This window comes from Poromitra crassiceps (assembly GCF_964638095.1).
Source record: "Poromitra crassiceps genome assembly, chromosome: 11".
In the NCBI taxonomy this organism is placed as follows: Eukaryota; Metazoa; Chordata; class Actinopteri; order Beryciformes; family Melamphaidae; genus Poromitra; species Poromitra crassiceps.
The window spans coordinates 46,968,172-46,981,043 of NC_139643.1; the positions used below are offsets into that span (position 1 = coordinate 46,968,172).

A 12,872-nucleotide genomic window follows, 5' to 3' on the forward strand; every position below is an offset into this window, starting at 1 on the left:
ATTTAGCCAGGCCTCAAGCTGCTCTGTGACGGGGATGTTCTTCAGCCAAACGCCTGCAGCACTGTCTCGGTGGCGCAGTCGGTAGCGCTGTCGCCTCACAGTTAGAAGGTCCTGAGTTCGATTCTCGCCTGGGACGCTGTGGGCGCTGGAGTTGTGTCCCCCCCATATCTTCAGTGCCTACTGCCCAGGTGGGTTATCTCGTCGAAAGGGCCTTTCTGTGTGGAGTTTGCATGTTCTCCCCATGCTCCCCAGGGGGTTCCTCCGTACATAACCCCCCACTAAAAACATGCAGAAGATCGTCATCCGACCAGTGACGACAACATCCGAAGTTGGTCCCCGGGTGCTGGAAAGAAAAAGCGACCACTGCTGCTGGCCTGCCCCCCGGAGGAAAGGACAAGCCTGGATGGGTCAAATGCAGAGGTCAAATTTCACCGGCCACCGTCAGCATGAGTGTGTTTGTGGCCGCATCCCGCATGCATGTGTTGGTGTGTGATCGTGTGACAATAAAAGACGGGCTTGTCCGTCTACTAACTCTACTTTCAGAGCTGTGCTGCTGGTGCCTGCAGCACTGTCTCTTTCAGAGCTGTGCCTGCAGCACTGTCTCTTTCAGAGCTGTGCCGCTGCGAGGGGCAGGGCAGGTGCTGCTGCTGCTGCTGCACAGCCTCCTTTTCAGCTGAGTCACCATCCAGCGCACACACAGGCTGCTCTCTCTCCACAGGGGCGCTGGCTGCACCGCGACGGCCGCTCTGATTGGACGGGAGCAGACTGGACCTCGATCCCACGGGTAACTATGCGTATTGTTGTGCATCAGCTATAGTTCACATACTGGCTATGATACGATACTACTAGAGCTTTAAGATCTGTCTCTTTACTGGTCATGACTGTGCTAAAGTATATCATGCCTTGTTTCTTGCTCAATTCAGGAAGTGGAAATTAAAATGCATTGCACATGACATAGCACATTGCTAGTCAGCCTACTTGAAGTGTTCCTTCCTGGGAAACTTCCTCCTGTATCAGTTTGATATTAGCTTATCATACCATGTCTGGATAGTGGATACTGCATGTAATAGCAGTGTTTGGCCTCTGAAAGTGGAGCCATAACACAGAGTCTGCTGTACTGATTCATTGTCCTCCTAGATGATAACATAGCTAGGCGTTCACCTCTGAGACAGTATTAGTGTCAGAGTATTGGCTGGTCAGCAACTAATACTGCTGCTGAGAGATGCCCCATCCCCTCCAGGCTCACACCTATTCCTAGGATTCAGTTTGGATTCATCCTTCCTTACACTATAAAAAAAAGAGAATAATTCACAACTGAATGAATAGCCTACTTCAGCAAATATGCATATTGGAGCAGACTTTTTTTTTTTAAAGGTTAGAGTTCCATAGCTCAGGAATTACGCTAAAAATGCATATAGGGCCACACCACACTCTGCCAACAGGGAGAGTTCAGATTGCCTCAAGGTACAATCCTGCTAACTGAAAGTGATCACTGACATTGAGCCAGGAATCCTTGCTCCATGTATCCTGTAGTCAGCAGAGACATTGGACTATAGAGACAGCTCATTCCCAGGCTCCGCCAGTAGTATGAAATGGTATACTCTTCTGGTCTCCTCAATGTCTGCTGGCTATAGTATCAGCAGAGCATTTAGGAGACAGGAAGAGGCAAGTGAGTGGAAGTTGAGCTGTCTGTAGTCATGAAGCTGTAGTCATGAAGCCTACAAACTGTGTCTGAGGCAGTTTGTCAATTCATCATTAATACTGCATGCTGCAGTGGTGCTACTCTGTAGTGAAATGCATCATCTACTACTGCATCAAAGCCAACCACTGCTTTGACTGAAACAAATACTGCAACAGAGTCATTGGGAAACACAGTAGCTTAAACATCTGTATTGATGTCGGGGGCGTTTCTACGGGCGGGCCCGGGTAGGCACAGGCCCGCCCACTTCTTGCCCTGGCCCACCCACACACAAAATAAATAAATAAATAAATAAATAAATTGGTTGTTTTCTAGAGGCAAACTTGCTGCTGCCTTGCTAGCTAATGGTTTTGTAGCTTAAAAACGCAGGGCACATCATCTCCAGAGTCTAATGCATGACGACTTCATGACATCCAGAAATTCTGCACGCGAATCGCGCAAAATTCCTAGATGTTATGGATTGTCTGTGCCCCACCAATTTTATCCAGGCCCACCCATAATTTAATTTCTGCCTACGCCACTGATTGATGTCCTTAAAATAAGCTAAAACTATTCAGAGGGCCATTGCTTTCCTGTTCAGCCAAGCAAGCTGAAAGCATCAGGATAGACTGTTAGTTACCAAGCAACAAGAGCAGCATGAAGAGCACGGAACTCTCAGGACTTCAGAGGAGCGAAGGAAGAAAAGTAAGTAGGTTACACACACAGTGCGCTGGGACTGGCTGCTGAACCCCACAGACAGCCCAGAACACCCCCCCCCCCCCCCCTCCCTCCCAGACAAGTGATTGACTTCTTTAGTGTCTGAAGCTGCTCTTCAGCTGGTTACAGTTCTACCGTATCTGTCAAGACAGGCATCTGGACCTTATTCAAGAAAAGTTCCGTTCTAAACACGGTCGTATAGGCCGGCCGGCCAGCCAGGCGCGACCTTGCGTGATGCTGCCATCACCTGACTCCAGCAGCTCAGTCCGCTGCCTGGCTGCACCTGCGGGTTGACAGGTGGATTAACAAGAGCCGCCTATGAGATGATGAGGCGTAATGTAAAGTAATGATGGCAGCACCATCCTCACTGCATCGGCACCTCAAATTATTTCTAATCTGCGGGTTAATTCATTGTGGAATAAAATCGTGTCGTTATTATATCCGCATCGGTGCTGCGGCAAACACAAAATATACGACCCGCATCCATCCCGGGTACTCACGCCAAAAATCCCCCCCTCCTGAGTGTTCGCTGTTCTCCGTCCGGGGTAAACAGCAGCTTTATAATCCGTGTGGTGCGGTGGTAATGTCGGCGGGCTGGTCCCACTCAGGTCCGCATAAAGTTAGAGAGCCATCAGAGAGCCGCAGCAGGGCACCTCACGCCTGCGTCCTGCAGGTTTTACGATCGGACCCGGACTGAACGACTGAACCAGGCTGGTGGTGGTGGTGGACAACCCGGGATGAGGAGTCTGCAGTGCCGCTGTCTCTCTGTCTCTCTCTCGCTCGCTCTCTGCAGCTCAGAACAGAGGAGCTGCACTGCGTGCTTGCCTACGGTCAGAGCCCACCTTCCTGCGGTCAGATTTGTTGCTAGATGAGATGGCAAGCGGGCGGCAGACACACGGGGGCCAGGCAGGAGGGAGGAGAGCTAATAGATGAGAGCTCTGATCGCATGCTCAGTGCGCATGTGAAAACTGATCTCAGATCAGATTTATTGCAGCGTGTAGGCTGGCTACATCATGGATGAAGACTTCATCACGAAGTGAAGTAGGCTACCTGAAAGCCACAAAGTATCTTACCAGAAAATAACTTTGGGAGAAAGTCACCTAATTAGAATAGGCTACTTGAATATAAGTCTTAAAGTAGGCTATCTGATAGGCTATTTACTGTAGCCTACTTAGCCTATCAAAAGTAGATTGTGGCCTAATTAAAGTAAGCTATTGAAAGTAAAAGAAGGCTACACCTAAATGTTGTTAATTAAAAAAAATCAAGCAGCTATCAAAAGTAATTTTCTGATATTAAATGTAATTAAAGTATTGAAGTCATATACAAGTAAATGCTGTTAATAAAAAATCAAGCCAAAGACATGCCTGGGATTGAGTTGAAAAAAAAATCATCTTCTTGAGTTTTATAGCAAGTTGGCAAACAATGTTATGGTGCATTACCGCCACCAACTGGAATGGAGTGTCGATCGTGATTCGCGTAACTTAACGGAGAACTTCCCTTGATCTCACACCTATCCGAAAACTGTCAACAGTTTTGCAGGCATTCATTTAGTTTGACAGTTATGAGAGTTGATTTGAGTTCAAGTTGATGCCGGTGATGACTGGCAGAGAGAGTAGAGCTGTATCTGAGTGTGGGGAGATGACCGTGTTTAAAGGAAACCTATTATTAGCTAAATAGCTTTGTCTGTGCATGTTCTGATTCTGTCCACTTGAACTGAATGACACGGTTCTCAGAACTGTCCCTCCCTCGTGTCCAGGGCCTCCAGGTGGTCCCTGGACCTACCTTGGGAACCCAACCCTTGAGGAGTTTGCTATAGAGGCCTGCACACTTCTGCTGAGCTCAGCATCTGTCTGCCATCTGTCTGAAACAGATGGTCTGCTGGCTGCTGTCATAACATACACTAGTGAAAAGCATGGATCATGTCATTATCACATCTTCAGGACAACACACATTTGTGTTACTTTTCAAAAACAAGCTAGAACAACATTTATCGTGAGCTTTTTTTACCCATTAAAAGATAGAAAGTGCATAACAGTTTTGCCGGCTGGTTTGTCAATATATCCATTGTCAATAATGTGCTCAACATCTCAGAACTGCACTCCACCCAGACAATACGTTGTGTTAAAAAGCCACACAGATATGCGTGCTGTCCCCATTGGTTGTCCCACACATGGTTTGTCTGACTAAATTCTTCCTGTACGTGTATTGTACATGGCGATTACACTGTAATCATTACAGCACAGTGATTACAGTGATTGTGATTCTGACAAAACATAGCAATCAAAATTCAAGCATTCCCCATATGCCAATATTCAACACATTGCTACTTTCAGCTAGGTGACAGCTAACCTCTGCATGCACTCAAATGGACAACTGTTAACCTGGTCATTTGTCCTGTCGTCATGTGATGTGTTTGTTCTATGTCTTGTTTTTAATGTTTGTTTTTCCATTTAATTGCATCCTTTAAATTGCCCCATGTGGTATACAGTTGTATTGAATTGAAAAGAGGCATGCTGAGAGCCATTGAAGAAAATACACAGCTTACAACATGCTTGTTGTGTTGCCCTAGGCCCTACTACATTAGTCTGCCGCTTGTAGAATGGACCAATCGATGAACAAGTAGAGGAGAGGTGGGGGGATTGCTGGCTCTCTCCAGCTCTGTGCCCACCCTTGTATAGAGAGGCAAAGTGAACGCCACTTCCTGCTTCAGCACTGTACCAGAGATTTTCTTCCGCAATTTATTTTCCCATAGACATTTCGTAAAATGCTTATAAAAAAATAGTTGTACTTGGTCAAACCAAACGGTTCCGCTATATTTAGAATCAAGAGAGACCATAGAACATTTCACTCGGACCAAAACTTAAAAAAAAAAAAAAAATCGAAAAAATATTGTCTTTAAACACTAATTTTTTTAACGTTTTGGTCCGAGTGAAATGTTATGCGATCTCTCCTGTTTCTAAATATATCTGAACCGTTTGGTTTGAACAAGTACAACTATTTTTATAAGCATTTTACCAAATGTCTATGGGAAAATAAATGGCCAATGAAAATCTCTGGTACAGTGCTGAAGCAGGAAGTGACGTTCCACTTTGGCTCTCTATTCATAAACTATCCATGCCATAATCAGTGCTGAATGCCAGCGTGTGTGTGTGTGCCAGCTTTGTCCCCTTTGTGCTAAAGGCTCATTCACGTCATCTACCTCACGGTGAAGCAGGAGCTCGCTGAAGAGTGAAGCGTGCTCCAGCTAAAGACTCACGCCAAGGATTCAAAGATGTGAAACACTGCAGATGTGAAGCCTCTGTACATCCTGGTTATGATCCATCCATCGGAGATTCCATCATAAGGAAGAGCCAGTTCACACACGTCTTGATATATATATAGAGAGATATTGATCGATTGAACATTTATTTAAACCTCAGAAACACACTGTTTAGTTTCATTGGTGCTGGGAAACAACAGCAGCAGCAACAACAACAACACATTTGTTAAAAACATGTACATACTGTATATAGAATTGCCTCAAGACTTTGTATTACGTTTCATAGCAAAATTGTTAGTAGTAATTTAACTCTAACTCTGTGAGTGTTTGTCTAAAACACTTGTTTTAAACAGCAGTTCATGGTGAAACCATGCCCTCTTTGAACTCTAACTACTGCATTCAAACTTTAAACGAGTCACCACGTTTAGGAATCTATCACCTTAATTCAGCTTTAATTTATCTTTTGTACTGTTTGAGAAATCGAAGTTTAGGTATTGTGCTTTTTTTCAACCTTTACAATGGGACCCATATGGAGCAGCCAGCCTTGAGTGCAAACTAAATTTGCACATTTTAAAACTGTGACAGTTCACACAACTTTAACACTACAAACATATATTATACATCAAACCCTTTAGCTACTTCTGCTCTCACTCACAATGTCAAAATATAAGCGATGTGATGTGTAGTTCTTGAGTTAAGTTAAGTGAAGTTATCCTTTATTTATCCCAATGGGGAAATTCATCCTCTGCATTTGACCCATCCTCTACTAGGAACCTTCCTACAACTAGGAGCAGTGGGCAGCCACTGTGCAGCGCCCAGGGACCAACTCCAGTTCTTTTTGCCAGTGCCTTGGTCAGGAACACTGACAGGAGTATTAACCCTAACATACATGTCTTTGAGGTTGTGAGGAAACCGGAGCACCTGGAGAAAACCCACACAAACACGGGGAGAACATGCAAACTCCACACAGAAAGGACCTGGGACAGACCGGGGGTTCGAACCCAGGACCTTCTTGCTGTGAGGCAACAGTACTAACAACTGAGCCACTGTGCCGTCGATCTATTAATGTCAGTTTGGCACAGCTTTTCAGCTTTATTTCATAGTAGTTTTTTCAGGAGTGGCACCAGGAAGTACTTTTTTGTTGTTGTGATGTCACTCTGATTCATCCTATATCCATCATGTAACTTTTTTCTTTTTTTGCCAGCTGCCACAGAGCCAGATCAGCCCTAAATGTGGGCAAACAGTTAGACATCCTCAACAGAGCTAGACATCCTCAACACTTATGCACCCTGGAAGAGTTGCACATTTCCTCTTGGGCTGCCAGGTACAACTGTGTGTAACTGCACAAGTATTAGTTTTTGTGGAAAAAGAGGATGCGTTCAAGTCTTTCAAATCCTTCAAGAAAGATCCAAACACCAACTCATGCAACTAAGTGGGGAAACGGTTGTGAAGTGCCAGGAAATGAGGCCTTCCATGGCACACAGCAGAACAACATGTCCTCACCTTTGGTGTGGTTTGTGCAGTCACAGTTTCCACTCCGGCCTTCGGCGACCGTCTTTTCCTCTTCCTGGCCGCGGGACCAGCTGGTTCCTGTCCAGAGGGCACAGGCTCCTCCTCCGCCACCGCCTCCTCCAACTGGACGCAAGCACCTTGTTTCTCTCTGGGCTTTTTCTTGCGCTGAAAATGACACGGTAGCTTCGGTCATTTCACCGAGATCAGTACTCACACAATCATAGAAGAGTTTTCCATTTAAAGAGCTGACAAAACACCTGAAACAATGTCATTAGTCTGGGTTTCAACAGTTTTACATTTTTGGGGGAAACTACTCAATCACAGTAGTATTCACTACATAATCCCTCCATCCAGTGTTGACCGACGATCAGTTTTTGTGCCAATGAAGGTTCATTTCTAGTTTTCTCAGAGGAAGGCTTCTCTCTAATTGTAGATCTCACCATTGGGAAACAGTCTTTTGATATCTGGCATGCTGTGACTGGGCCGGACAAAGACACGCTTATTCAGAGCAGAGGCTCACATTGATTGTGATTAGTGCTGTCAGGTAAACAAGCGGGGTTTTATTTTTCACATTCTTTTCCCTGAATTGAAATTCCCTGAAGACGGGTATATCTACAACATCAGATAGACGTTTTTGCTCCAAAAATGAGATATCCTCTCTCTGAAATGATCAATAACAAAATATTTGATATAAATTGTTCTTTTGTGGTAACCGACATTCTTAGCTGACAAAATGACAAATGCTCTACAGTGCGTACCCTTGATATTAATCTTATAATATCAATATCAATCTTATAACATAAGATGTTAAATGACAAACCTCTGATAATGATTTTAGTCTACAATGTTTAATGCAACGGTGAAATAAATTTCAATAGCATAGCAGGCTAGATGTTGTAGGCTATTTTAATTAACAAACTATTTGCTTGACAAGCAAACAAAGGAAATTATTATTAGAATCAGAATCAGAATCACTTTTATTGCCACAGTATGCAAGTTACATATGAGGAATTTGTCTTAGTGTCTGTATGCAGCGTAGCGGTCAGGTCAATATACAGAGATAAAGAAGTAGGAAAGATATAACTAAAATTGCAATCAAATCAAATGCAATCAAATCAAATATATATTATGTACATGAGTGTTCTGTGGATATTATCATTATTATTATTATTTACGTTGAATTTACATGAAATTTACAGTCTGAGTTAAATTTCATGTTATTCAACTTATTCCTTTAGAACAAGATTCCTCATATAATTACAGCCATTAGACCTAATGGGTCAGACTCAGAACTCAAGAGATGTGACACATGCAATATTTTGAAATGAAGGATCATCTAAGCCATCATACGTTATGACGTCAAACTTGTATGAGCTTCATTGTCACGAATTAAACAAGGCTGTCATTCATTCGGTTGTTCGGGGGGGGGCAGGCATTCATAATGAAATCATTCACATCTCAAATGACACTGTGACATATAGGAATGTACAGTAGCCTATATAAGGTCATTCAGCTGACGAATTCAGTCATGGCAAAAAGCCACCCATCACTCTACTGTACACTCTGAACTTTGAACTTACCTTTGACTACACACGGAGAGAAGCCATACGTAATTCTGTTGTACCCGAGTATAATTACACTTGTACCTGAGTATATAATGACAATAAAGATCATTCTGATTCTGATGATGGCACATGACACATTTCAACTTGCTTTTCGCAAACTAGGGCGCTGCTAGATGATGTCACTAGGTTGACAGTACAGTACAGTACAGTACAGTACAGTACAGTACAGCAGTGGAGTACAGGTTAGTTGAGTGTTGGTAGTAAGGATTTTGAATTCTAACGGGCTCACAGCATACATACTGTATGCTGTTGTGTTTCTGACTTGGATTGTAGTTGTTTTGATTAATCAAAATGTTCAAAAAAATCCTAGTGAAGTACTTTCTCTATGCTCAGAGCCTGTGCTGATGATAGTTATCGTTAGCCGCAAGAAGACCCAGAGTTCTCCAAGACTGCAAAACAACGATATACATTCATTCACCACCGCGTATTATGATTTGAACACAAACGCATTTTTCAGCACAGAGGTTGAAAGCCTGAGAGCCGACGGTCTCTGCGTTACGGGGTGAATGGAGACAAACAGACTCTGGTTTCATGGCCTGGATCTCCCGCTTATCGCGCACAATGGCTGCACAGTGCCTGTCCACTCTGTAACAACGCTCACTCACTTGGCTGTGCCAAAACACACTGACTGCGCCAGGCCGATAGAGTATAACACCAGCTCACGTGTAGTGCACTCTGTAATGGAGTTGACACTAGATAACACTGCGGCTGCTGAGAGGTTGTGTTGTATTACACAGACTGCGTGGGAATGATATAAACCAGGGGTTTTCAAAGTCCGAGACCGTGGGCCTCCCCCACCCCCCCCACCAGACCAGAATAAGCTTGGGAAAAGGCACCCCCCCCCTCCCCATTTGAGCCAATAGACACTCAAGAATTGAGTCAAGATAGCCTGATATTGCTGTTTGACTGACATACTTCAGACATACACGAAATCATGAAAAAGGTCTGTCTGAAGGCATTGATTTGTTTTTGACTCTGGGAAAAACTGTCAAATTCCCCAAAAACTACTGTATCTCTTTAACCAAATCACACACATTTAGCCTATACAATGTGATCTCCTTTTTATAACTAATGTAATCTTTTGTCACTTTCCATTCACTGAGCCTTCCCTGAAACTGCTTGGAGCCCCCATGGGGAGGCCCGCCTCCCACTGATATAAACCATTTCCTCTAGTGATGGGGCGAAAGGGGAGAACTTTAACTTTGGGATCCTAAGCTGGAGATGGTCCTTCAGAGAGACCTGCTGCACAGATAGTGTGCTCAATGCTCGAGCCCACTGGGTGAAGACTGGAAAATGTGCAAGTGAACAGTGACCTCTGCAGTCTGAAGGAGGCACTGCAAGTGATAAAAGAGATGAAAGGAGATTTTGGCCCTAGTCATCTACAACAGCACCATGGTTACCCAGGATGAGGGCAGTTGATAGCAATGACCTCTTAAGAAATAGTTATTCAAAACATAACAGAGTGATTTTATTGTGATTGATTTACTCACCGGACTTGAAGCTTTTGATTTGGAATGCTTCACCATAACTGTATGGAGACAAACAATATTTTTAGAAGCTGGGAAATAGTTCTATTTCATATACAAATGTGGCTCAATACCTTATGAAAAAAAAAGTCAAGCACACAACATGTTATATCATCGATGCATGTTCATGAAAATGATTTAAAAGCAGCACTGTGAAAGGTGCTATGCAAATAAACTTTACTAACTTACTGATTTAACAGTCGTGGATTTTTGTTTGTAATTTTGTGAAAGAACTGAAATGTTACTTCTTCCTGTGTTGCAGTAAAGTGATAGTTATCTGTACTTATTAGCCTGTTCTGGCAACAATGATTGGCTTTGCCTGCTCATCATTATCCACATTGCTTCTTACTGATGACATATTATATATAATAATAATAATTTTATTTATAGAGCACCTTTCACAGACCGAGATCACAAAGTGCTTTACAAAACACTAAAAATACAACAATATACAGAGTATGCTCAGCATAAGTGACCAAAAACAGGGGCCACAGCTGTAAAAAAAGAAATAGTATAAAGAGAAATATCAGGGGGACCATGAACACAGACAGAAGTACAGAAGTGCTTACATTGTTCAAAGATACAATTCACCAAAAAACTAAGTGGATTCAAAAACAGTGAGAGATATACATCAAGCATTGAAAGGCTCTTTAAAAAGGTGAGTTTTTTAGCTGATGTTTGAACGACTCCACAGAAACAGCAAATTTGAAGAGGCAGAGGAGTTCCATCAGGGCCAAGGCCTCGCCACGAGTCTAATAGGCGATTATTACTGAGGATCATTAATGTGAACGCACGATTACCCATCCCGTAAATATCGTCACATTATCGATAGAGGTATGCAGTCTAAAATATTATGATATTTGATTTTGTCAATATCGCCCAGCCCTAATGTGAACTGTACAACAGATGACAGAGGGGTCCTGATTGAGTCACTGACTGTACACTGCCACCATTCACATGCTGGAAGCATTGACATTCACTCATTCATTCAGTCATTGAACCTTTATTGAGATCTTAGGCAGTATGCAGGTTACAATGACTGATGATGACATGCAAATGCCTGTAGCGGGGCAGGAGTTGTTGAACTATGACATCACATCGTGTCAAAGTGAAAACGTGTCATTATAAGCTCACAGTGTGGACTGCGTAACGACAACAGTCAAACATTCTTCTTCAGATGTGAAGGTCTGGAGCAGAATCCTATAAATACCCACGTCTTTCTTACTGCACCAACACTGCTACAGTATGAAAGGCACATTGTGTCCATTCAGTTAAAAGTACATTTAAACAGCAAATCAGACCAGCTTCCTGACCACAACATGCAGGCACAGCTCAACAAGGCCTGGCAGTTTCTGGGAAGTCTTGGCAAAGAAACCCTAACAATTTACAATGAGCAGACTTGGAGGAGGTAAAAAAAAAAAAAAACGGAATGTTCCTCCGCAGTGAAGACTTGAAGCTAAACCTTCACAGTGAGCTGGATCAGTCGGGTCGTGGTAAGCCTATCGTAGGCGTCCAGCAACGCTGCTGCAGGGAGGGGAGTCAAGGGCCTACACCTACCTGCCAGGTACCTCTCCATGGAGGGAGAAGAACTGTGGCTCCTGGTGTAGCAGCAGAAGAAGAAGAGCCAGACCAGGAGAGTGGCCAACACCAGGACCAAGACCCAGAGGAGGCGTGCCGCCGCCGGGTTAGTGAGGGCCCAGGCTGTCAGGGTGTCCATGCTGGAGCCTCGCTTGTCTTGTCAGGCTGCTGCTTCTCCTCTCAGGGCAGCCTCAGTGCCTTCAACAGCAAGAGGACGCAGCACAAACAGTATAGTAAAGGCAGCCGGCAGCCACAGATGGGTACCAGCTGTTCCAGGAGCCCTCAGACCTCAGCCCATGTCAGCTCTGTCTGTGTGTGTGCATAAGGGAAACAGCTCGGTGGAGGAGTGAGTAGGAGTTAGTCTATACTGGCAAATGGAATAACCGTCGGCCACTCCCAAGGTGAATATCTGAAGGAATCCTCCTACAGGCACATGCACGCACGTGTCACGCACACACACACACAGACCATGTAATGGTAAGGGGACGACTCAGAAATGCACCTGGGGCACTTTCCCCTCTCTACTTGAAACAATAATTAGTGCACTGGGGGAGAGGTGCCGGCATCTCCAAGCAGACAACCTGCAAATCATCTGAAATGTGTTTATGGACGAGCTGCCTGTCATGCCTTTAAAGTTCAGCTATTTTAATGTTTTTGATTTTATTTTCCAGATTAATCAAGGATCTCATTTTAACACCAAACAACCAGCAGCACATTTAGTTGCAGACAAACTGACCAACACATTTATTTCAGACATTCTTAGAAGGGGAAAAAAGAGTGAGCTCGAAACAGAGCATGTTACTGGAGCAAACCTGCTCACCCAGCTGGTTTCAAGTCAATCCTTAAGGCTGAATTATGCTACTATAATAATATCTAAGGGTAGACTGGTTTCACCAGCACTTTTAAACAACTTAAATATTGACTTTATGATATGGAGTTGTCAGTGTGCAGTCTAATTCAATATAGTCAAATAAGGC

General features: G+C 43.8%; 1 protein-coding gene across 1 annotated transcript in view; it reads right to left on the reverse strand.

The window, feature by feature from the left end:
- The window catches only part of pleca (plectin a), a gene marked incomplete at its 5' end in the record, with an annotated part of 146,662 nt that extends 134,628 nt beyond the window's left edge, over positions 1-12,034 (reverse strand). The window contains 3 exons of the mRNA XM_083645817.1: positions 7,158-7,331; positions 10,282-10,319; positions 11,875-12,034. Coding sequence (XP_083501943.1) covers positions 7,158-7,331; positions 10,282-10,319; positions 11,875-12,034 — 372 coding nt within the window. The remainder of the gene's footprint in view (positions 1-7,157; positions 7,332-10,281; positions 10,320-11,874) is intronic.
- Between the last annotated feature and the right edge of the window lie 838 nt (positions 12,035-12,872).